General features: G+C 36.3%; 1 protein-coding gene across 1 annotated transcript in view; it reads left to right on the top strand.

The window, feature by feature from the left end:
• Positions 1–2,555: 2,555 nt before the first annotated feature.
• Positions 2,556–27,619, top strand: part of KIAA0232 (KIAA0232 ortholog) — a 105,534-nt gene continuing 80,470 nt past the window's right edge. Inside the window, exons 1-2 of the mRNA XM_077137074.1 lie at positions 2,556–2,601; positions 4,308–4,558. Coding sequence (XP_076993189.1) covers positions 2,556–2,601; positions 4,308–4,558 — 297 coding nt within the window. The remainder of the gene's footprint in view (positions 2,602–4,307; positions 4,559–27,619) is intronic.

Below are 27,619 nucleotides of genomic sequence, written 5' to 3'. Positions count from 1 at the left end.
TCACCATTCCATAGAGAACAACAAGGCCTCATTCCTGTTCTGGACTCCAGGAGTCTGGGCAGTCTAAATGAGCTATCTAGAGAGGCTAATTTAGACCATGTATTACGGATAACTTAGGTTCTCTGTATAATAAACCTTTCTGCTTTTGATTTCATATAGCAGCTGAAGGTCTGTGTATGTGCACTGTTGTCTTTTACCCTGCATTCTAATTTGTCTTAGGCCCAGCCAGATTGGCTTTATTTTAAACCAAAATTGAGGCCTGATCTTTCTTGGTTCCTTCAACTGTTATTATATATATTGTGCTAACTCTCATGTCTGTAGCGCTCCATTTCTGGGACCCAGGTGTAACAGAGCTACTCAAAGTCTCAGGGAAAGGCCAGCTGATAAATTTATAGCTCAGTGTCTCAGAATCCAGAAATACATCCACAACTTCAGAGTTCATGTGGCTATTATAAGGGCTTATAATCCAGGCTCTTATTTTTCTAATAAGTATTTTCTGATAGACTTTACATATTTGTTCTTTTGTTTCTGGCCCATTCTGCACAGCCCATTATCCCCAAGGTTTATTCAGTTCGTCATGTGCCCCTTGACATCCCTCCTATTTATAATCACACCAAATTCCATCATATAAATGTATCACCATTTACCGTTGTACTTCTCCCTCATTGTATCCTTCAGCTCATTTCATCTATTGGACATCATGGATAATGTGGAAAGATAAACAAACTGTTTCTTATCATATCTTATTTTGGTTGTACAATCAACACTCTCAATTGTAGTCAGTTTTCACTGGTCCATAATGACCCAGAACCAGCAAACATAATATAACCAACTATTGATTCAAAGCTGCCTCTTATTGCTTGTCTCCCCTCTCTCCCCTGCACTTGGTTGCCCCCGGTAGTGCTGTGGTACTGTTGATGTCTTCCTGTTAACTATTGGCCATAACATGCATTTTTAGTTTCTGATCATTTTGCGGGGGCTTCTTCCCAAAGACTGATTTGAGAATGGAAGCTACCAGGTCTCTCCCCTTCTTGTTCCTGGAATAATCATGCAGATTCCCCCCTCACCCCCATTTTAAATTTAGAATGTGTTGATGTTCACTGTAGGGAATAAATGAGATAACATTACCGAAAGTACATCTACCTTGACAAAGGTAATAGAGATCCTACCAAGTTGGCTGTCACTTATCTTGAGTTTGGTTTATTTTTAGAGATGCCCAAGGTTGAAATTTATCAAACATTCCTTCCCTGTCAGTGTTTCACATGCTTTCTAAGTACTAGGTTCTTTTTCCCAAGGACACTTGATTTCACACCATATAAGACAAAAGGTAGTATAAACTATTCATAATCAACCCTTCAGAAAATCCACCCTGGTCTCTAGTGGTCATTCAACAGCATTTCTGGATGGTTAATTCTTATGTTTTCTGTATTAGAGTTCTCTATAGAAGCAGAACCAACAGGAGATATCTGTAAATATAAGATTTATAAAAGTGTCTCATTTAACCATGGGGAAGTAAGAGTCCAAAATCTGTAGGGCAGGCTGCGAGGCTGTCAACTCTGATGAAGGTTCTAGACAAACTCCACAGGAGAGGCTCCCTGGCTGAAGAAGCAGTGAAAGTTCTCTCTTCCCCCTTAAAAGTCTTCAGTTGATTCAATCATATCCAATGATTGGGTTCTCTGGTTTGTGGAAGACATACCTTTAATTGATCGTTGACATGATCAGTCACAGATGCAGCCAGTTGATTGATGATTTGATAAACCATACTTCTTGTTTATCAGCCAGCCATGAAATATCCTTGCAGTAATGGTTAGGCCAGTGCTTCCCTGACCAGACAACTGGATGCCATCACCTGGCCAAATTGATACCTGAATCCAACTATCACATGTTCTTATTCTATAAAATGTCCTATATGACCTTTACTATTCACCACCATATTTGCTAAGGATTCCTAAGTATTTATTTTTAGTTTCTGAGTCTCAAAAAAGTATTACCGGCTGCCTTCTGGTTATCTCTGAATGTCCTACAAGTGCCTTAAAGTTAGCTTGGGACTTGGAATTCTGCTTAGAATGCCCCATTTATTCTTAAGACCTGTATTGTATGTCATCTCCTCTGTAAACCCTTCTTTACTCCCTAGACTTAGGTTACTTTGTCTTCTATGCTCCAACATCAGTATGTTTTGGCAAACTTAACCACACTATATCGTATTCATTGACTGCATATAATTCCAAAGTAACAGGGCCTAGACTTGTGTACTGGGATTGTTTTATTTATCCCAACTCCTAGAATAGTACCTGGCATTCTAGGTACTAAATAGTAGTTCAGTGTTTGTTTAAGGAAGAATGATTAATCTCTAAAGCTATACAAAGAAAAAAGATCTTAATAGGGGTGGGGAAATATAGACCTAGAGTGCATAAGGCTGTACTTAGTGTGTGTGTTTTCAGGGGGTCTGTGTATTCTTGCAGCTGTGAAATTTTGTGCTTCTGTGCTCACATCTGAGTATACCACACTTTTCTGGGAAGATGCCTCATAACTTTCCTCCATTTTTAGAGGGGTCCATGACCCGCCAAACAATTAAGGATTACTTCCATAGAGCCACCCTCAGTATAATTTTTCATTCAACTTCTGCTCAGTACCTCCTGAAGAGGCAGGTTTTGTTTTCAGACATTTGAAATTGTTAAATTCTTTTTATTTTGTGCTGAAATCTGCCTTTGTGGGACTCTCAAAAACTGGCTGATCTCTTTTCCATATAATAGCCCTTTAGGTATTTGAGGACAGCTATCTTCTCCCACCAAATCTATCCTTTTACCAGATTCCTGTATCCATTATTTTCAGTCTTTTCACCATCTTGGTTGGTATTCACTGAATGAGTATGTATTTATCAGCCTGCTTCAAGTGGTATCTATAGAATTAAAAAGATTTTTAAATTGTGATCTTCTTGACAGTTAGTTACTGCATCCTGAGATCCAAACATATGAAATGATTGGTGGAAAATAATTTCAGTTTGAGACTCACATGAAGTTTGTAGAAAATATGCTTTATCTATTTTCCATAATTCACAAAAAATAGACTGGTAGAGAGGATTTTTGAACATAGCAAAATAAATAGTAACATTAATAACTTAGACTTAAGGTGGATTTAAATCTTTTTTTTAATACGTAGCGTATTATAGATGAAATGTAAGCAGCTAAGTCTTAAATCTTTGGGGAGAAGTGTCTTTCTGACTTAGAAAGATTTTGCTAACAATAATTGTTAATACTTCTTTAGAAGTCATTTTTGGTAGCCTTCTCATTATCTACTAAAATTCATATAAAAGTAGAGCCAGTGAGATTTACCTGTCACTGTTATTTTTCATTTTTTAGTTGTATGAATTTAATCAGAATTTTAACATAAAGAATATTAAGATTTAACAGCTATTTTTAGAGTAGTTTGACATATTGAAAGTATGTTAATTTAGGGAAAAAAACTTAATTTAAGTGTGGCAGCTGTCATAGGTAATCAGAAACAATCTAAGTCTGTAGGGGAAAAAGCTACAATAGATAGAACATTATAACTTGATATGACTATAAAACAAATCCAGGTTTCACCTTAAAGTGATGCCTAGTCCTGAAGTTTTTAGCAATGCAAAATAATTATCAGTATAAAATTTAAATGTAAAGAACAATTTTTTACCAGTATTTCAATGATATTACTGTCTAACTGCTTACTTCTAGTATACTTAAGTATCAATTGCTGATTTTTTTTTACCAGGTAAATTCTTTTCGGCATTCTGAATAAACAAAATTTTACTAGTCAAATCTCTGTGATAATAAAATAAGTACTAGTATAATGGAGCACAAGCAGGAGAACATGAATTTCTGAATTTTTTTTAAAAAATAATATTTAACTTTTAAAATGCTATCAGTTTAAGATGTAGACTATTACAAGGGGAGAAAAATCAGCGTCTAAAATACAAAAAACATTTTAAAGAGAAACCATTCGTTTGAATTTTATTTTTCAAAAAGTCATTAACTTAATGTATGTCTTTATATAACGCATACCTTTGTTTTTCTCTGTCTTTTTGTAGGTTCTGCCGGAGACTTACATTTGGCCTCAATGTGAAATTAAAGTAGAAAATTACATCTACATATATATTGCTATCAGGATGTTGATTCATTCATCATGCCTGAAGAGGGAAATTCTGCTCTCAGTGGCTGACTGCAACAAAAATAAATGCTTATTCTAGATATCACACATCTTTTTTGCTGGAGTGAAAATCCCCTCCAGATACCATCAGAATTTCAACTGCAGAAAATGCTTCATATTTTAAGCATGCCAGCCACCTAAATTCATTTGCCCTATGTGTACAGTTATTGTGGATGTTTTGTCATCAGAAAGCTCCTCAAGCTCCTATCCAGGCCCTGGATCTGTTTCTGAAATGTCTCTGCTTCATGCTTTGGGTCCAGTGCAGACCTGGCTAGGACAAGAGCTAGAGAAATGTGGCATTGATGCCATGATTTACACTCGATATGTCCTCAGTCTTCTGCTACACGACAGCTATGACTACGACTTGCAGGAACAGGTATTTATGTGTTTTAGTGTTTTATGAAAAGTGATGATTGTGTCTGTATAGATTCTTTTTAAAAGAGCTCTTTTGTGCTCTAAAATTATGCTATTCCATGTGTAATCTGGAGACTGCTGGAACAAGTCATAGTGACAGGATATGAAGATAGCACCAGCACATGTTAATCAGTGCTGTCGCTAAGCACGTTGTTTGGTTCAGCTGTTTCTTCATAGTAGTTTCTCAATGAAGGAAGCAATGCCTGGCACAGACTTATGATCTTGTCATGGACTAGTAATAGTTTCATGATCTCCTTGCTACTTTGAGTGGCACTGCTCTAGAATGTTGATTCTGCTGTTTTGGAAAGTCATTTGTTATGACCATACGTTTTAATCATTGTGTCTAGTAAATTTCTTAACATCCCAAATTTAATGTTTTATTTTATCTGCAAGAATGATGTTAAATTTTTCTTAGTCAAAGTGCGTATTACAAAAGCAAAAAACAAAACAGAAAAAAGTGCATATTACAAATCAGAATCAGCAGACTTACAGATTTAGTCAAGTACATAAACCACAAGTCACTATATGCCCTTGTTAAACCAGTCATTTTGCTTTTTATTTGACTTAGGTGCTGAGTTTAAAGGGGCAAAACCAACCAAATCTAGGCTGTTGGAAAAAAAAAATCAACCTAGTGTCACTTTCTAAGAGGAATTACTGAAAGTGAGACTCACTCTCTGGTCTGTCAGTGAGGAAGCAGAGTCATCAGCAGGGAACACATTTCACATACAGTCTTTCTGTTTTTATAGAGCAGTGGTACAAAGAAGGGTTATGCTGTGGGCACTTGTTTTGTTGTTGTCTGAAACCATTGTTAACAACCCTGGAAACAGGAGCAGTTTCATTGACAGAAGGAATTGGTTTTGTCCCTCCAAAACCACAGAAAAACCTCCTATCCTATAAATACACATAGAAGGTTTCCCCAAGATGCTTAAAAACTTTCATACGTAAGATATGCAGAGCTTATTTTCTCGCTGCTGGTGTTTCCCATTGTTGCTTCCTATGAAACGGAGCTTGAACGATATTAAGGAATGATGAGAAAGAAAGAAAGAAAGAGACAGACAGATGGGTTCATGGGGTCTGAAGCTTAGCCATAACAGACAACAGACAACTTTATTCTTAACTAGTTCCTGCTTATATACTGCAGGGTTTAGGTGACTAAAAGCATGCATACATTTCATGAAAAAACAGAGTGCCTACTTATCAGTATATTACTCCCTACATATAAGAGATAGCTAACAAGATCTTGGGGCTTAAGAAAAAACATTCTCTCCCTCTCAGACTATCCTCCAGTTAAGCAGATAGCAGTCTCCACAGTTTACTGCCGACGCCACTCTGAAGCCAGTTGCGCCCAATAAATTCCGCAGGTTTTCCATTAACCCTGGCTCCTACATCTCCCCCTTTTTATTTTATAAGCCAGGGTGACCGTGCCTGTCTTAGGTTGCCCTTAGGCTCTGAAGTAAGGGTCTTACCCTTCATTGGCTAAGAGTCAAGCTCTCTGACTTTGATTCGGGAGGGAGCCAAGGGCTTTCACCAGAGTCACAGTGTTAGCGGGGCTCTGCTTAGTGGCGTGGCTTGCTACTTTGAACACTTGTTGTTTGACACAGCTGAGAAGAAAGAGAGAGAGTATAAACAGCCCCAAACCTAAGTCTATAGTAGTCAAAAGATGTGATTTCCACCAGTAAACAGGATTAAGATTTTTTAGCTCTTGGGTAAGTGATTGTATAACATCATCTCTGTTAGTTACATGTAAATTACTTTGAGATATTTCTAAAACCTGCTTTTGTAATTTTAAAATATCAAGACTTAAACTACCTGAATGCCCCCAAAGATGCCTCTTTATCTTTTCCCGTTCTATTTCAGAATGATTATGTCTTAAAGGGATAATACAAAAATTGCTCTCATTCCAGTCACATTTTAAACTTTGTAAAAAATGTAAATTATACATTTGATCTCCAATATGAACCAATGCTGTCTCTATATCATTTAGTCTATTATTAATTTGCTCATCAATATGAGATTGACTGTGCCACAGTTCACTGGTGTTTTTATGCCATCCTTTAACATAATACTGCATCTGTAGAGTTTGATGCAATGCAGTTCCAGTGACCACAGTCACTGTGATAATTCCAATGATTTTAATAACAGCTGCAATAATGAGTCCAATTAGTCTCTTAGTCCTTTTCAGATATTCTTTTGCCAAATGGATCAGGATCTGTGTTTCTGGAGAGGATTGCAAAGATCTTGACATCTGCACCAGCAGCCAAACACCTCTTCTTCTCCTTGCCGTTATAATCGTCTCATTTTCCTGTAACATAAATGCTTGGAGACAAGTGAATAGAGAACAGTCCTCACAATTAAAAGTTTTATTTCTTATATGCATATGACTTTTAACAAATACATATGTATCTCTTGTACATATTTGCAAATAATGTTTATGGCTGCTATTTAAAGAGAAGTTATAGTTATTAGAATTTGCTATAAAAATTCATCCCAGTCCTAGGAAAATTTTCCATAAATTTCTCTGATTAATGTTATATTTATCATCCCATGGATTTGGCACAAATCGTCCTCTATGTATTAAACTCTGATTTAGCTTGCCTGTCCATATAGTCTCAGTTATCTTCAAGTTAGAGATGGGAGGCCCCACAGGGGCTGCATCTCTTACAATTCCACAGGAATCATTAATTATGATAACTGCTCAATCCATATGACATAACTGCCATCCATTTCAACTTTCTTTCCCCTCTAACAGGCAAGTATCATTTGATTCCATAGAGTTAAAAGAGGAATATACATATAGGTAATTATGAGAATCATTCTGAATCTTAAACCATGTAGTTTAATTACTTATTGTCATACACAGTAATCCATTACCTATACATATGGGTCTTTCTGAAAACGGAAGAGTTAAATTTGATGCCATTTTTCTTCTTCTTTAAGTAGTTTTGGAAGTCTTAAATTTACTGGACCTGGGAATCCTAAACTAGTCTAGTATTCAGATATTTTGGTAAAGTTGGACCTGCCCATGTTAGAGCCCACAGCAGAGGTGGGTTAGGAATATAAACCCAATCAGTATAATTATGTCCCTGTCCTTCGGCAGTTAAAATTATATGTTCTATAATGTAATTACCCATTTAGTTATTTTCATTAGAGTCGACATGCCTGGGTTTTATTCTTCTCTAGGGAATCCAAACCAAAGGTTCTGTCATCTGTAATGATAAGAGCAAATCCCCTACCCACACCTTTATCATGCCTGGTTTCCATAGATCATCCTTAACATCTTTGCAATAGATTGGCTGCATCTGCAGTTCTGTTTGAGTCATATCACTTTTCCTTTCCAAATTACTAAAATGTTGTTCTGCAGAAGTTTGTGATGAATTATTATAAATGTTTAAAAAATTTAAACAATGCTTTTGCTAATTGATCTTTAGGTGTACTTATTTTCACAACATCATCCTCCTGATCATCATCTCTCCCTTTTTATTTTATAAGCATAGACTTTAGCATCCGGTTTGTTCATTCAATAATTTATTGCCCAGAGGGATTATGCAGAATTCCTGATATGAGTAATATGAAAAGTAGTATAAAATTTATGAAATTGCTTTCTTATATAAACAGGACCATTGTCCATTTATTAGATTGAGGGCATCCCATAACAGCAAAAGCATTAAGTAAATGTGATTAATCATGACAGAAACATTCTCCAGATTGTGCCGTAGCCCAGATGAAATGAGAAAAGGTGTTTATAATAATTACATGTGCACATATTGCATCTTACCAAAATGTGAAGTATGAGTAACATCCATTTGCCATAATTTATTTGCTTTTTGACCTCGAGGATTAACCCCTGATGCAAATGGGAGTGCATTTAAACCTCCACATGTTGGACAAGTCTTAATAACTTCTTCAGCTTGCTGTTTAGATAAAGATGGAAATTTCTTTCTTAGCCCTTTGCTATTAATATGAGTTAATTTGTGAAATGTTGTGGGATCCTGAATTATTCCCACAAGAGTATCTGCTTGATGATTTTGTAATGACAAAGACCTTTAAGATTAGTATGAGCTCTTACATGCATGATAAAAAGAGGAGTAATTTGACTTTTGACTAATGTTTGTAAACGTAAAAACATTTGGGACAATTCATTTCCTTTAAATAAAGAAGCTTTTTTAATGTGAGTAACTGACAGACATACTCAGGATCAGAAACAATTTTAAGAGATTGTGGAAAATTTTTTAATATTTGAATTACAGCTGCTAATTCAGTGCACTGGGCTCAGGTATAAGGTGTTTTTTATCTTTTGTTTTTTCTTGGGGTGACACATGCAGCCTGCCTATTATTGCTACTATTAGTAAAGATGGTAATGGCTCTCTCTAGTGGGGAGGCACTAACTATTTTAGGCAAAATACATTGTGTTCTTTTTAGAAATTGTAGAAGTTTTATTTATTTATTTATTTTTTAAAAACTTAACAAACGAACAAAAACATTTCTAACATATCATTATTCCGTTCTATATATAATCAGTAATTCACAATATCATCACATAGTTGCATATTCATCATCATGATTAAGAAATTATAAAAGTTTTGACACACGTAAATGATTATCAATTTGTCCTTTAAAATTACTTAATGCTATTTGCCAAGAGCTATTGAAGATAAATAGACTTTGAACCTCTTACTTTGTGAGATCACACATTATATGATTAGGATCATTTCCTTTTACTTGATAATATCTTTGGCGACCTTTGGCAGTAAAGAAATGATTTTTTGCAAATACGTATTTAAACATTTTTGTTGATTGTTTGGTAAAAAAAATCTATTTTAAAATACCGTCTTGCCAAAATAGGTTTGTGGGAGATTGCAAGGTAAAGAAAATAATAAAATCAACAGGTTTTTCTAAATATATTTGAATAAGCTGTCCTTCCCAGATGCATTGTTCAACTAATTGTAATTCTTGTTCAGCTGCAGCTGTTAACTGCCTTTCGCTTAATAAATCAGAATTTCTTTGTAAAATATCAAACAGGTTCTGTAACATATAATCTAGAATCCCTAAATAGGCAGGTAGCAAAAGTGAAAGCAGAGTGTCAATAGTGACATGTACCCATAGTAAATGACTAGATTTTGTAAAATGGATTCATTGGATTGATTGAAAAAAGAATGCAGGAATGAGTATTTTTTATATTTGGCTGTACATTTTTGGTAATTTTAAATTTATTGCATGCAGTTTTTATGATATTTTCCCTTAAAAGTGGTCAAATTCCAATTTGCTTACATGACCAGGCCCACTTAAGTCCTCTGGAAACTGGCTAGGGAACAAGAGGAGCTTCCTGGGACCTAAATATCTTTATTAAAGTACACCTCCTTCTGGGAGGATAGCCAGTCCTCCCAGCTAGAGTGCACGTTTTAATTGTTTCTTACCAAGGTCATGTGATAGCAGTATCAGGTAAACAGAACAGACTCCACAAGTATATTTTTTCTTGCATTCAGCTCTTAAATTTGATTTGCTCCCAACATAAGCCATGGTTATTTTGGGATAAATTTAGTTTATACATATGTAGTTTATATAAACACTGAACAAAGCATTAAAATATTTTGGCTTGAAGGATTTAGGTATTTATATGATTTAAATATTATTTAGCCAGTAATAGATTCATTTACAGCAATATTACTTAGATTAATAGATTAAGCCACCTGGTTTAGGGCAAGAAAAGAAACAGTTTTTTGCCAGTATAATGATACTTAGGAGAAAATCAGTTCCTTTATACAGATAATGACATGATAAAAGTTAATATAAGTTTTGTTGCTAAAACACAGACTCTTTGCTTTTTACACTGATTATTTAGAAAAAAGATGTTTTTTAATCTTTTCATTAGAACAGGCTAAGAGTCCAAGAAAACATTGTCATTTTAGACTCATTAAATCTTTCTTGATTTTGACCATAATTTCCATTTTTACAAACTCTTAGCAATTATTATATTAGTCTAAGCTTTGTCCTATATTTTTCTCATTTTGTAACAGTCATTCATTTTATCTTAGGATAAAATGTTTTTTATTGTTTTCCTATTAATAAAAATACATCTTTCATATTTTTCATACTTAAATCATTATTTTAAACAAATATTTTACCACATATAATTATGAATTAAATTTGTTAAAATAATGTTAAATACTTAAAATACTTTAGCTATTAATGCATATTTGAAACATCAACATACAGTTTTTAACAAGAATTTTCAGTTTTAAAGTTCTGAAAATATATTTCCTTTTTAAATATGAATAGGAGCTAAACTCATGGTCAGTTTCTAAATTACTGTTTGTCAAGGATCTAAGTTAGCAAAAGGAGATGGGGCTATCATTCCCATTCCTTGTCACAAGATTTTATTTGTAGCATTGGTATAAATTTCAGTAGAATGATTATTTAGATTAAACCAAGGTAACTTAACAGAACACTTTGAGTCAGAACTACAATCCTGAATTATATACCTTTTAGGGGACCAATCTGTTATAATTTTATAGGATCCATTAATGAGTACTGACTTTTGTTCGGCATGGCATTATTTTTATGGAATATTTTCTGACTCAGGTATATATGAATTTTTATATAAAGGCAGCTCATTAAGAAGCTCAGAAATTAATTTTTCTGTATCTTGCTCTGCTGAAGGTATGGTAAAGAAGCAATTTTTAAATCTATTACAATAATAGAGCAGTTTTTAGGAATTATAACTGGTGTGGGCAAGCCAGGTTGTAAAGGTTGAATTTACAGCATTTAGGTTGAATTACAGCATTAACTTTTATCAAATCAGTTAACATTCTCCATTTTCCTGATTTCTTTTTTATAATAAGTACTGGAGAATTCCAGGGACTATGAGATTTTTCTATATGTCCTGCTTTAAATTGTTCTTGAACTAACTGAGTTAGAGCCTCTAACTTTTCTGTAGATAAGGGCCACTGCTCAACCCACAAAGGCTCATTTGTAGTATTTGTAGTGGATGTCCCTGGAGCGTCTCCTCACTTTATGCTTTAAAAGTTCCCCTATCAGACCCCTGTCTGGGCACCAGTTGTCAAGTCCAGCTCAAGCAACTGTCCAAACACGGTTAGAAGGGACAGTGGGAGATTGAGAAAAAGCACAACTCAGAGTTTAAGAGAAAGCGAGGGCTAGGTGGTTCATTGCCTGACTGAACACAATGACCAAATAGAAATAGGAATATCTTCCCTGTTTTGTTATGCTCGCTGCAAAGCCTTCATAACTAATTTCCATTACTTAAGATTTAAAACATTACGGCCTTAAGGCTGACACCAATAACAATGCTTTTGAATGAGATCAAATAAGCTTAATAATTCAGATGTTTTAACAGGCACCCCAGTAGCTTCTAACAATGTTTTCCATACACACACATACTCCTCCAGCCATCTATTGTGATTACCTGTTACCCTGATGCTCCAAGGAAAATGCTTACTTTATCAATATGACTTACTTTACCAAAATGACTCGAGGCCTCTTCTATCGGCTGGACACACGTCCCTCTAATGGAGACTTTTCCTTGTTTCCTTAATATTGTTTTGGAGTCTTCTTTTTCTTCTTCGAGCCCCAAGTTGGCCGCCAGATGTTGCTTTCTATGAAACGGACCTCGAACGATATTAAGGAATGATGAGAAAGAAAGAAAGAAAGAAAGAGACAGACAGATGGGTTCATGGGGTCTGAAGCTTAGCCATAACAGACAACAGACAACTTTATTCTTAACTAGTTCCTGCTTATATACTGCAGGGTTTAGGTGACTAAAAGCATGCATACATTTCATGAAAAAACAGAGTGCCTACTTATCAGTATATTACTCCCTACATATAAGAGATAGCTAACAAGATCTTGGGGCTTAAGAAAAAACATTCTCTCCCTCTCAGACTATCCTCCAGTTAAGCAGATAACAGTCTCCACAGTTTACTGCCGACACCACTCTGAAGCCAGTTGCGCCCAATAAATTCCGCAGGTTTTGCATTAACCCTGGCTCCTACATCCCATTGTTTCTAACTGGACACCTCAGCATTTTCCTTGGTTTCAGATCAGTTATTACTTTTGCTGGTGGAAATTAGGTCAAGCAAGATTTTGAGGGGATTGACTTAGAAGCTAATAATCAGAAAATGTTATTTTGGTGGTCAAAATCTCATAGAATGAGTAGTGGTTAAAAAAATTCATATAATGTTATTAACAAGACTTCATTATTATCGTCGTCTTTACGGTAAGTAATAAATATACTGCTTTTGGGGAGGAATAAAATGTTAAATCCATAAACATGGAAGAATTTTTATTTCCAGGTATGGGAAAACTGTTTCTCATAATTAAAAAATCATGGTACTTTAGTTGTAAAAATGTGCTCATGATGAGTGGTTTTTTAGTAGTAGGACTTAATAAGGCCCGTCTTGTAGTTGTAGTGTTAGCAATATCAGTTCAGAATATTTAATCAACACCAATAAATTTATTAGCACAAAGTATTTGTGTGCTAGTTGCTATAAGGTTGAGAGGGAATAAAACTATTAAGAAGATGATAGTTGAATTAGTCTCTAAGCAAGTTATTTTCAGATTCCTCTGGTTTCTTTATCAGCTGTTACGGGGCAGTTCTTGGGGGACAGAACTCTCAGTACTGCAGGCGTGTTTGATCTTCACTCCAAAGTTCTGGTTCATTCTTTAGGAGACAGGGCAGATAAAGGTTATTGAAAACACAACCTGTTTGGAGTTAGGAGGAAAATCCACAAAAGAATACCAATCTCTAACATTTTTTTCCAGGGTATCAGAGTTGGCTAATTCTCATGCTGATTAGGATGGTCACATTGATGTCTTAATAAGAAGAGACTCACAAGTCATTCTCTAAATTACTTTTCCCTGAAATTATAGTCCCCTTTTAACCATGCCAAAAACAGGCACATGACTTGAAGGAGAAGACGTATCACCACTTCCCCAAACAGTAGTTTTGGGGCAAGGAAAGTAGGTGAGATTTAGTTGTGATCTGTAACCAACGTAAGGAGTGGGTGGAATTTTATTTCTCTCAGCATGTAGAAATCTAAAAAAGCAGATAAGGAGACACTGAAAGACTAAATGGCGGGGAGTTAGGGCAGGGAGTTGATGGAAGTTCTCTTGTAACAGGAGTGAGGAGAGTAAGCCATCTTACTTTGGTTTCTGTGATTCGGAAGCCCAGCTCATGGTCATACCAGTAGACTAGGTGATAGAGGGTGGCACCTTTCCTGACCTCACAACCCACTCAGCTGGAGGCCAAACCATGCCACTCTTGGGTGTCAGTTTCCACATCTTTCCTTTTCCTTTTTCTTAGAACAGTGTAGTTCTGAATTGAAAATGGCATTTTTTAAATGCAATTTTATTGAGATATATTCACACAGCATAGAAACCATCTGAAGTGTATAGTCACTGGTTCACGGTATCATTTCATGGGGTTGTACACACAGCGCCATGATCAAATTTAAAACATTTTCATTACTCCAGAAAAGAAATAAAAATAAAACAGAAAACCTTAATCCTCCTATACTCAATTTCCCCCATATTATTGACCCATAATGTTGTTGTAGTTGCATTTGTTACTGTTGATTATAGAGTATTAAAATATTTCAGTTAACTATAGTTGATAGTTTGCAATAGGTACATTTTTTGCTATATACCCCTCTATTATTAACTCCTTATAATAGTGTCATAGATCTGCTGTAGTTCATGAAAGAACTTTTTAACATTTGTACAGTTTATCACAGACATCGTCCACTACAAGATTCTCTGTGCTATACATTCCCATGTTTGAATCTCTGCCTTTTCTTCTGGTGACATACGTGACTCTAAACTTCCGTTTTCTACCATACTTACACACTGTTCAGCACTATTACTTATTTTCATAACAACGTGGTACCATCACCTATGTCCATTTTCAAATGTTTAAGTTCACCTTGATTAAATATAGTGCACATATTAAGCAACTGCTCCCATTCTTTAGCCTCATTCTATATCCTGATAACCTATATTCTATATTTTATGTCTGTGAGTTTACATATTATAGTTAGCTCTTATCAGTGAGACCATAAAATATTTGTCCTTTTATGTCTTACTTATTTCACTTAATATAATGTCCTCAAGGTTCATCCATGTGATTGCATGCTTCAGGACTTTATTCCTTCTTACTGCTGAATAATATTCCATCATATGAATGTACCGTATTTTGTTTATCCATTCATCTGTTGACAGACACTTCGGTCGTTTCCATCTTCTGGCAATTGTGAATAACGCTGCTATAAACATCAGTTTGAAAATGTTTGTGTCCCTGCTTTCAGATCATCTGGGTATATCCCGAGTAGCAGGATTGCCTGGTGGTAAGGGAGCTTTATACTTAGCTTCCTGAAGAACTGCCAAACCATTCTGCACAGCCGCTGTACCATTTTATATTCCCACCAGCAGTGAATAAATGTTCCAGTTTTTCCACATCCTTTCTAACACGTGTAGTTTCCTTTTTGTTTACTAGCAGCATTGTGGTTTTGATTTGCATTTCCCTAATAGCTAATGCCTCTTAGCCATCTGTATTTTCTCTTTGGGGAAATGTCTATTCATGTCTTTTGCCCATTTTTTGTGTTGTTTGTCTTTTTATGGTTGAGTTGTAGGATTTTTTAATATATATATTGGTTATCAAACCCTTACCAGATATGTGATTTCCAAAGTTTCTCCCATTGAGTCGGTTGCCTTTTCACCCTTTTGGCAGAGTTCTTTGATGCACTGAAGTATTTGATTTGGAAGAGTTCCCATTTATCTGTTTTTTTCTTTTGTTGCTTCTGCTTTGTGTGTTAAATCTAGGAAACTACCAGAAAACGACCAGTTTTAAAGCCATTGGTTAAACTACTAGCCTCATTTACAGTCCTCAGTTCATCGCTTTTCCTAAAATAAAGAGATCTTGAGTTCTAAGTAAGAGATTTTCTTCAGGAAATATGCTACCACGCAGTAATTTTATTTCCACAATTTAATTTTTCTTTTTGGCCCTGATTACAATATTCTCATGAAAGTGCTCGCAGATAATCAGGAATTCCCTGTAAATTATTTTTAGATGTGAGTACAAATTGCTTTTCTTCTGAATCCTTCAAAGTCTAGGTCACCTTTCTCTGTGAATTCTGATAATTCCCAATGAAAGCAGTGTCCAGACTTGACCATTTTCAGCTATAGAGCTCTTCAGTATAGTTACTAGAATATATTAATAATTCTTAGTAGAAAATTAGATCCTTATGGGCAGAGATTTAGAAGGATATTCATCTTTTTTTTCTGAATTAACATTTTAGTGTGAAGTTATTTCACACGTTAGAAGCATAGCAAGAAAAGTGCAAAGAATTTCACATATCCTCCATCCAGAAGCACTAGATATTAATATTTTTCCACCTTTGCTTTATTTCTCTCTTCTTTTCTCTCCCCCCCGAGAGACTTTGGGATTATGTTGCAAATATTATGACCCTTTACTCTAAATAAATCAATGTATTCTTTTTAGTTTTTTATTGTGAAAAATATATATACAAAAAAGCAATAAATTTCAAAACACATCACAACAATTAATTATCGAATAAATTTCAGAGTTTGGTATGGGTTACAGTTCCACAATTTTAGGTTTATCCTTCTAGCTGTTCTAAGATGCTGGAGACTAAAAGAAGTATCAATATGATGTTTCAGCAGTCATACTCATTTGTTAAATCTTGTCTTCTCTGTTATAAAATCTTGTCTTCTCTATTATAAACATATTCTTAAGTTATATATAACTTTCTCTTAAATAGCCATAGTACAGTTATAAAATTGAGAAATTTAACATTGAAACATTATCTAATATATAGTTAAGATTTTAATTTTCTTCATTGCACTTTTTATCCCTTATCTAGGATTTGATTTGAGATCACACATTGTCTTTAGTTGATACATCCCTTTAATCACCTTCAGTGTGAAATAGTTCCTCATCTTTGATATTAAGTTTTTTTCTTTTTGTATGCTATATAGTGGGGATCACATTTCATTCTTTTTCCTGTCCCATTATTGTAGCACCCTTTGTGGAATTTTGTTTTTTGGAAACGCATGGGCCAGAAATCGACCCTGGGTCTCCTGCATGGCCGGTGAGAATTCTACCACTGGATATTCACATTTTTGAAGAGTACAGACCACTTTTTGCTAGAATGCCCTTTAATTTGGATTTGTCTGATGTTTCCTCACGTTTGAAGTCAGGTTATCAGTTTTCAGCTGTAACATCACACGTGATAAAATTTCCTTCTCCAGACATCACATCAAATGCACACAATGACAGTCTCTTTCATTCCTAGTGTTGTCAGCTTTGGTTCTTGTGGTATCTCCAGGTTTCTCCATTGTAAAGTCCAGTGCTTTTCTTTTTGTAATTAATAAGTGATCTCTGTGGGGAGACATTGACAGTTTATGTTATCAATGATTCCTCTTTAATCAGTTAGTACTTTGATGTTTTTTTTTTTTATTATTTTAATCAGTGAATTTATTTTTCTGAAAGCCCACTTGAATTATATTCATGATTCATAGCGGTTATAGCTCACGTCTTTGGGAGGGCATAAAGAACTTAGAATTAATGTACAGGACAGATCCCAGAGTTTGTCATGGGCTACCATACCATCTTCTCAGATTTTTACTTCTAGTTGCTCCAAAACATAGGAGGCTAGAAGGAATAAATTTTTTTTTACCATCACCATCAACTTTTTTTTCTTTTTATGTGAAAAATAACGTATATACCAAAAAGCAATAAATTTCAAAGCATAGCACAACAATTAGTTGTAGACCAGAGTTCAGAGTTTGCTATGGGTTACAATTCCACAATTTTAGGTTTTTGCTTCTAGCTCCTCTAAGATACTGGAGACTAAAAGAAATGTCAGTATAGTGATTCAGCGATCATATTCGTTTGTTAAACCCTACCTTCTCTGTATAACTCCACCATCACCTTTGATCTTTCTCCCACTCTTTAGGGATATTTGGGCTATGGCCATTCTAACTTTTTAATGTTGGAAGGGGCTGTCAGTAATAACGGGTAGGGAGATTGGAAGTAGTTGATGGCCTGGAGAGGCTGACTCCTCTAGGTTTCAGGACTTACCTGGTCCAGTGACCCTCATTTACTTTTTTTTTAATTAATTAATTAATTTTTTCATCACATAGTTGTATATTCATCATCATGATCATTTCTTAGAACATTTACATCAATTCAGAAAAAGAAATAAAAAGAAAACAGAAAAAAATTCATACATACCATATCCCTTACCCCTCCCTTTCATTGATCACTAGCATTTCAATCTACTAAATTTATTTTAACATTTGTTCCCCCTATTATTTATTTATTTTTAATCCTTACATTTTACTCATCTGTCCATAAGGTAGATCGAAGAATCATCAGACATGAGGTTTTCACAATCACACAGTCACATTGCAAAAGCTGTATCATTATACAGTCATCTTCAAGAAACATAGCTACTGGAACACAGCTCTACATTTTCATGCAGTTCCCTCCAGCCTCTCTGTTACACCTTAACTAAAAAGGTGAAAAATGGTTATTTTTAATTGAACCCAGGTCTTCTTGCATGGTGGGCAAGAATTCTACCACTGAACTACTCGTGCACTTCTCATGTTTCCATTTTGATATGTTCCATTTTGATATACACATCTCTTAACTGTACTATAGGAAAATATTGTTAAATACTCAATGGAAACATACTTAGCTATTATTTTTATATAGATCTGACAATGAATTATCTTAAATACATTATACTTTTTATACTCTTGCTTTAGGTCTAATTTTAAATTGAGCATTAAAGGAATGCAATATTTGTAACTGCCAGTATCTTTAGAGGCCTGCTGCCATTTTTGTCTTTTATGAAAGTTTTGTTCTCAAGAAAGGTAGGAATATGTATTTTTCCCCCTGATTGAGTTGGTGTCATATATTCTTGTTTATCATAATATTCATGGCTTTGGGACTTTGACTTGATAAATATTGGTGAAAGATCACCCTTTCTGTGTGATCTCAACCACATAAAAATGTATGCTCAGTTGTGTGTATACACATAAGGACCCTACAAGGTTAGGTCATACTGTAAATTGCTTGTGATTTTGGATGACTTTTGTATTCTTTGCTTCTTATGCTTTTCAGTTTTCTATATTGTACAATTAAGTAAAAAGTATTTTTTTGTTTTTTGTTTTTTTTTGCATGGGTAGCACCGGGAATCGAACCCCGGTCTCTGGCATGGCAGGCGAGAACTCTGCCTTCTGACCCACCATGGCCCGCTCAGTAAAAAGTTTTTTAAAAAATAAATGTTATTTTAAAATCCTTCAAGGAAAAATGGTGGTTTTTATACCTTGATATTCCTTTAACATTCATTAGTTGATACTCTACTGTAGTCCTTCATCTTTTTACCACCAGTGATCCCATCCTGTACGGAGCACTGGAACATGCAAGGAACGCTGCCAGACTTGTCATACAGGGGCACTGCTCCTCAGTCTTCATCAGAAGCCTTGGAAATGCACACTCTCATCTGGTTTTTACCGATGTAGAAACGTGAGGGGTTATGTGGTTTGCCCAAGGCCTGGTGGTGAGTAGTGAGTCAGGATCAATCCCATGTCTATCAGAACCAAACCCCATGTTCATTTACTATACCAGAAGGTTTTGTTGTTGCTGTTGTGTTTGTTTCCATGTGCAACATATAATTGCTGATTGGATTAAATAAAGACGTTCTTAAAAGCAAGCTTTAGAAACTATGTGAAATTGAATTTTTTAACCCCCGATGTACTTGTGGTTTTTTGAGCTGGGGAAAAACTGATCTGTCTTCTCAGTTTGCAGTTGCATCCAAGTGGAGTAGCTATAGAGTGTAAAGAGCATGAGAAGGGTATATTGCTGGGAGACTTAGATAGTTATGCCTGGGTCTTACAACTTTTACAAGTTTTTGTTACATTAGTTGAAGATATTTTATAGTCTTACTTAAAAATGGTTAGAAGGGGGTGCATGGATATTTCAGTGAGAATGCTCGTTTTCCATGCAGACAACCTCAGTTCAATTCCCAGACCATGCACTCCCCATCCCACCCCACCCAAAAAAAAAGGTTAAGAGGAAAACTGTATATAAAGTAAAGCGGATATAATGTTCCTGGCCTCAAGGTTGTGGTAGTTGAGAGTCAACAGCACGTTTCTCCCCATAATGTGTTACAGAGAGGAAGAGACATTCTGGGAAACAGGGTTGTTTTTCACTCCTTACAAAATTAATTGTCTATCTATCCCTGTGATGGTTAGGGTCTGGTGTCAACCTGGCCAAGTGATTATGCCGAGTTGTCTGAGCAGGCATGCACTGGTCTCACCATTGCTGCAAGGTTATTCCTTGGCAGGTTGAAAAACTGGAAGGCTGGCATATTAAATCATCAGTCAGTTGATTGCACCTGTGGCTGATTATATCTGCACTCACCTAAGGTGTGTCTCCCACAACTAGATAATCCAATCAATTAAAGGCTTTTAAGGGAGAAGAGAGACAGTTTTACTGCTTCTTCAACCATCAAGCCTATCCTGTGGAGTTCATTCAGACCCTTTCGTTGGAGCCACTAGGCTCCCCTTCACAGACTGCCCTACAAATTTGGAGTTCTTCTGTTCCACAGTTGCATGAGACACCTTTATAAATCTTGTATTTACAGATCTCTCCTGTTGGTTCTATTTCTGTAGAGAACCCTGACTAATACAATCCCCAAACTTTCTTAGTTTTCTTTTATAACTAATTAAAGCACCAACCTTTTGCTTTTATAACTAATTAGAAGCACCAAGTATTTGACTTTGTACTTTAATGTTCTTGGGCCATGAGTTCTTTACATTTATTGTTGTATCAGGAGACTCTGGTTGTGACAGAAAATCCACCTCACTCTGGTTTCAACAGCGTGATAGCCAAAACAGACACATGCATGTAACTCACTGTGTGCCTACCACTGCTCTGAGCATCACTTTCTTTGCGGAGTAACTCATTTCTTCCTTGTACCAGTCCTGTTGTTCTCCCCATTTTAGAGTGGGGTTACTTAGACGCAGTTGTTAAATAACTGTCCAAGGACCCACAGCTATTAAATTTTGGAGAATTTATTACTTCATCAGCTTTGGAATATCCAGAGGATAGGGCTGACGTGAGTGGTTGCTGGATCTGGGCCCTAAATAGAAATCAGTCTTCCTTGCCTTTTCTGTTGGCTTTTTTTCTTAAGCTTTGCTTCTGCTGTGTGCGTCCAGCAGAGAGAGAAAGCATCTTATCCAGATGGTGGTCTCTGCCCCCACCATGAAGATGAAGGGAGTTTTGTGGCTACATGGTACTGGAGCCACAGGGACTAAGAATTGGAGAGCATGAGCCCCCAAAGGAAATCTGGCATAATTAGGGTACTGCGTTGGCAAAAAAAAAAAAAAAAAATCCTAACTAGTTAGCAGTTATTTTAATTTTTATTTTTTTTAGCACTTGTTTTTATAATCTCTTTCTACTTTTTAAATTTTAGGAAATATTTCCTGATTGTACTATATTCTATGCTTTGGTCTTCGAAAAACCATTTGCTAGTGTTATCAGTTTTAAATGATTATGGTCTTTTTGTTCCCTCTAATATTTATCTTTGTAGACTTCCTCCTAAATTGTCTTTTTGTTTGTTTGCTGTATGGCAGGGGTCACAATTCATTCTTTTTCCATGTGAGTATCCCATTATTGCAGCACTGTTTTTTTTGGGTTTTGTTTGTTTGTTTGTTTGTTTGTTTGGGGGGAAGTGCCTGGGCCAGGAATTCAACCCCAGGTCTCCTTCATGGCAGGTGAGAATTCTATCACTGAACTACCCTTGCATCCTCTAAATTGTCTTTTTAAGATAGCTCCTTAATCTGTGTGATCGCTTTAGGTTTTCTTGAGCCATTAGATTTTTTTTAGATTCCAAGACTCCTAGAACTTCGTTAAACTATTAGGTTTGAGCAAACCATGGGGTCTTAAAAGGCTAAAAGAAGGTTTTTTTCCTCTTAAATGTTTTATTGGGATATAAAATGTATACAGAAAAGTGGATAACTTGATGAATTTTCACAAAGAACATAACAGAGTAACTGGTCCCTCACGCCCCACAAAGCTTCAGAATGCCTCAAATGCCTTGAGAGGAAAACCAGCAGAGTGTTGGGCTCTGCCTTCAGTCCCCAACCCAGCCACCTCCCATTCTGGGATTTTGGCACCTGGCATCTCTTTTGTTTTCTCTCCAGCCCTGAGAGAGTGCCCCAACTTTGCTGAAGTTTTACTTGTTTTCATCAGCACTTTTCCAAAGGAGAAAGCAGTTGCAGGATGCCAGCTCATCTCCACCAGCAGCAGCCCTTCCCTTGTCACCTTGGCAGATCTCTAATGCCTTAAAACAGGTGTTTTTTGGTTTGGTTCAGTTTGCATTTTATCTGGTTTTTCCAGTTGTTCTTGGTTTGCATCAAGTTACTTCTTAAAAGAGGGTATTTGTTTACTTGTTTAGTTTGGTTTTATTTTGTTTTTCTTACTCTCAGTTTTTCTTTGACTACCTTATTTAAAATAGAAGTCTTCCATTTTCAGTTTTCTTACCCTGCTTTATTTTTCCTCATAGCACTTTTCATTACCTGAAATTATATAATTATTTGTGATATAATTATTTTTATATATTGTATTATGTCTCTCCTGCTGGAATATATAATTCATGAAGGTAGGGACCTTGTCTGTCATATTTTCTGCTTGATTCCCAGTCCTTAAATCACTTCGGAATACAGAAGGTACTCAGATAGTTATTAAAAAATGAATAAGCACAGTCTTCTTTCCCAGCCTTTGACTTGCCTTAGTGGGAGGCGAGATGGCAGCAGGTGCTGACACCACCACCATACACTGGCCGGTCCTGCAGTTTGTGTGTGTTGGGGGGGCGGGGTTCTGTGGTTGCATTTAAATCCTCTCCCTGCACTATATCTTAAAGCTCAGAGTCTGTCATTCCGAAAAATGTGACATGATTATTGCATTATTTTTATTTTCCCACGAGTCATGGAAGAATAATCCCGGTACTGATTACTAGGTGAGACCTCTCATTTCTGCATACAACAAAGCTCATTTGCAATTTCAGCCCTCTATGGCATACTCTTTTCTTGTTTTTTTTTTTTCAAAGTAGCTATTTATTTAGAATAATGAAACACAGTACAAAGAATGCCTTTTCCACCAAGAATTCATTACAAAAGACATTTTTAGACTTCGGCAAGGATATGTTGCATACTCTTGCAGTATATCCCTGTTAAATTAGCATTTTACTACACAGAAAAGCTATCATCTGCAGTGTCTCCCTTTACAGTTCTCTTTACAGTTTATTAGGATCTTTAACCTGAGTCCCAACGGCAGACTGATCCATCATGGGTTCTTTCAGTGTCTTGCTGTATTTCAGCAAACATTCTTTCAACAGGCGTCTAAGTAACCCCACTCTAAAATGGGGAGAACAACAGGACTGGTACAAGGAAGAAATGAGTTACTCCGCAAAGAAAGTGATGCTCAGAGCAGTGATGGGCACACAGGCCGTTGTTTGCATTCAAACAGTACTTCCTTATTTTTATTCTTTTATATTTTTGTTAAATGTACCTAGTTAGGTTTAATATTTTTCAAACCAGTATTTCAGAGCACCAGGAAGGAAGACAGGAGTGCCTTCCTAGAACCTCCCCTAGCTCTGAAACCCTCTTAAGATTTTGTACTCATGCAGAAATGTATACATGCTGGTATATGCATTGACTCCAAAAGTGACAAGACCCATTCTAGAGAATGGGATGGTGGTGGAATAGAATATTTATCATTGGAGATTATAAAGAATTAAGCTGGAGATATCAGACGAGTTAAAAGATGAAAAAATAATTGTACCAACTGATGGAAACTAAAATTTTCTTCTCTATAGCATCTTGTCCTTTGTCTTCGTATCTTTCAGATTCACAGCCTCCTATTCTGTCTCCACCTTTGGCATTCCCCTCTACCCCACACATTTTCCTACATCTTACTTTAATAAGTCAATGTCATGTACTTAAAAGCATGGACCATGTAGTTCGAAACTGTGCTGGTTTGAAATGATGTATGTACCCTAGAAAAGCCATGTTTTAATCCTAATCCCATTTTGTAAAGGCAGCCATTCAGTATTGAAATTTTGAAACTGTAATTAATTAGATCATCTCCCTGGGGATGTGATTTAATCAAAAGCGGTTGTTAAGCTGGATTAGCTGGAGGCGTGTCTCCACCTATGTATTTGGGTGGGTCTTGATTAGTTTCTGAAGTCCTATAAAAGAGGGAGCATTTTGGAGAATGAGAGATTCAGAGAGAGCACAGCAGAATCACATAGCCACGAGAAGCAGAGTCCACTAGCCAGCTACCTTGGGAGATGAAGAAAGAAAATGTCTCCCGGGGAGCTTCATGGAATAGGAAGCCAGGAGAAGAAGCTAGCAGATGATGCCATGTTCGCCATGTGCCCTTCCAGATGAAAGAGGAACCCTGGCCATGTTCACCATGTGTGTTTCCAGATAAGAGAGAAACTGTGTTCACCATGTGCGTTGTCACTTGAGAGAGAAACCCTGAACTTCATCAGCCTTCTTGAACCAAGGTATCTTTCCCTGGATGGATGCCTTTGATTGGATATTTCTATAGATTTGTTTTAATTGGAACATTTTCTTGGCCTTAGGACAGTAAACTAGCAACTTTTTAAAAGACATTCTGTTTCTGCTATATTGCATTCTGGCAGCTAGCAACTAGAACTGAATTCTAACCCTATCAGGTTTGCTTTCTGACTTATACTGCTACCTGGGACAAATTAATGTTTCTGTGCCTGTTTCCCCATTTTGAAAATGTTTACCTTATATGCATATCTGATAGCATTACTGAGGATTAAGGGTGATTCATTTATTGGCCATATATTTGTGGAGTCAGACATTGTTCTAGGTGCTCCACATTACAGAGTTGAGGGCGCAGTACTTCTGGACAATTATTATTGTTGCCAAGTCTGTAGACGTTTCCATCCTTCACAAAAAAATTTTTTCCCCTATAAGTGATCCCTCTTCTAACGGTTGGGCTAAAGAGGTGTAGAGAGAATAGACTGCTGATACTATATTCTTACCGTTTTCCAGAACAAACACAGTTTAAAATATTTAGCCTATTCATGTATTCTAATTACTGGTTCAACAAGCATGGTCACTATAGCAGTTCTTACATTTGACAGTTAGGTCTCCATATTTCTCTGTGATATGGTGATCAGATTAAAAAAAAAAGAAAGTTACAGAATGCTAAACTGAAAATCTTTTCATCATGTATTGATAGAAAGAACCAGGATTTGTTCACCAAAAGTACAATGTGAGGGCTAGGTAGTGTTCTCTTTAGTTTAAAAGAGATGCATTTGATTGGGAGTAGGGTCAAAGGAGGAGGAGAAGTAATAACAGAGAAGATAGGATTTAACAAATGAATATGACTGCTGAATCACTATAATGATATTTCTTTTAGCTTCCAGTGTTTTGGAACAACTAGAAGGAAAAAACCTGAAAATGTGGAATGGTAACCTATACCAAACTTTGAAATCTATCCTATAACTGCTTGTTAAAATATACTTTGAAAATGACTTTTTTTTTGTATATATGTTATATTTCACAACAAAAAAAAACATTAAAAAAATACATTTAGTACAGAAGGAAAACTTTCTTCTGCTAGGAATTTTGAGGTGTAACAAATTACCTCAAAACTTAGTTGCTTAAAACCCCTTTTATTATACCTGGCAGATTCTGTAGTTGAGCAATTTGAGCAGGGTTCAGTTGGGTGATTCTTCTGCTCTGTATGCCTTTAATTGAAGTTCCTCAGTAGTACTCAGATGCCGGATGGGCTGGCATGGACAGCTAAACTTCACTTATATGTCTGTCACCTGGGTAGGGAGTGCGGAAAAGCAGGGCTGTGCTGGGACTCCTGACTAGAGCATCTGCATCTGGGCCTTGGGGTGGTTGGGTTTCTTACATGGGGGCAGCTTCCATCAAAGTGAGCAGCCCAAGAGAACCAGGAGAAACTGGAAGGCCTTTTATGACCTATCCCTGAATTCACTTAGTGTCGCTACCACTATACTCTGGTAGTTGAAACAGACACAAAGCCCCACAGACTCAAGGAATCTCTAGATGGGAGGAATGTCAGGGATTTCAAGCCATGTTTAAACTGCCATGCCATGAAGGCATGTAAATGTGCTGTTTTAGACCACTAAGGGCAAAGAAGATGCTGTGTTTTCTGAACAGAAAAAACAGCCCTTATGTAAAGAATTGGGACTTCTGGCTTCCAGTTTTGCTATTGAGAATATTAAAAGGCAATACTCTTAAAATTCTGGAAGAAATTATCTCCAATCTAAAAGATCTTACACAAAGTATGAGGTATAAGGACAACAAAGATAGATTATGACAGATAAGTCTTCTAAGTTTCCTAGGAGAATTTTAGGTCTGATTATAACCTGCTGGATGTACTGGTATGTATGATTGTTCTTAAAACTGTACATTTATATTGCATATACTCTGGTGTGTGGATCAGTTTCACAATAAAGAAATCAAATTAAATATATAGGAGAGAGATGGCCAAAATGGCAACTTAGCAAGGTGTGGAATTTAGTTCGTCCTCCGGAACAGCTTCTAAATAGACAGAAACAGTACAGAACAACTCCTGGGGCCATGTCAGTGACCGAACACACAGCATACCCCAGTCTGAACCAGCTGGACCGGCTGCAAGTCCCCCCGCCCCCCAGAACCCAGGGAGAGTCTGCCAAAGTTAAAGGTACGACATCATCTTATGCTGCTGGAACCTGCAGGCAGACAAGCACCACGTACTGGGCAGGATAAGGAAAATAGACCCCAGAGATGTCACAGGAAAATCTTCCAATGCTGGGTTTTACTCTCAGGGAAAACTGATGCAGGTGACCCTTCCCTCCTGACAGGAGGCCAGTTTGGTCTCGGAAAATCTAGCTGGGGTCTATAATACTTAAGTGGACCGTCAGTGAGAAAGGCACCATACAGGCATGGCAAGAAACAAGAAAACAAGAACTGAAAAATTCTCCGTTAGACAAAACCTAAGCTACTGGTCCAGAAAAAAGCTGAACTGAATGTCAAAGAACAAATAGACAACAAATTCATCCAGCAAGAAAACCTTAGGTAAAAGAAGTGAAAACAAACTCTAGAATAAACTAATTAGGGTAATTAAATGCCTGGATGCTAGCCAAAAATAACAAATCACACTAGGAAAATTGAAGCTGTGGCCCAGTCAAAGGAACAAACCAACGATTCAAATGATACAGGAGATGAGACAATTCAGAATGTTTGAAGAGACATGGAAAACCTCATCAAAAATCAAATCAGTGAATTGAGGGAGGATATAAAAAAGGCAAGAAATGAAAAAAAAAAGAAATTGAAAATCTGAAAAAACGAGTCACAGAGCTTATAGGAATGAAAGGCACATTAGAAGAGATGAAAAAATAATGGAGACCTACAATGTTAGATTTTGAAAGGCAGAAGACAGGATTAGTGAACTGGAGGATGGAACATCAGAAATCTGACAAGTAAAAGAAAATATAGGGAAAAAAATGGAAAAATATGAGCAGGTACTCAGGGAATTGAATGACAATATGAAGTGCACGAATATACATACATGTTGTGGGTGTCCCAGAAGGAGAAGAGAAGGGAAAAGGAGGACAAAAACTAATGGAGGAAATTAAAAATTTCCCAACTCTTATGAAAGACTTAAAATTACAGATCCAAGAAGTGCAGCATACCCCAAAGAGAATAGATCCAAATATACGTATGCCAAGACACTTACTATTCAGAATGTCACATGTCAAAGAGAAAGAAAGAATCTTGAAAGCAGCAAGAGAAAAGCAATTCATCACATACAAGGGAAGTCCAATAAGACTATATGTAGATTTCTCAACAGAAACCAGAGGCGAGAAGACAGTGGGATGATATATGTAAATTAGTAAAAGAGAAAAACTGCCAACCAAGAATTCTATAT

This window comes from Tamandua tetradactyla, chromosome 19, assembly GCF_023851605.1.
Source record: "Tamandua tetradactyla isolate mTamTet1 chromosome 19, mTamTet1.pri, whole genome shotgun sequence".
Classification (NCBI taxonomy): Eukaryota; Metazoa; Chordata; class Mammalia; order Pilosa; family Myrmecophagidae; genus Tamandua; species Tamandua tetradactyla.
This window is presented reverse-complemented; position numbering and strand designations above follow the sequence as displayed.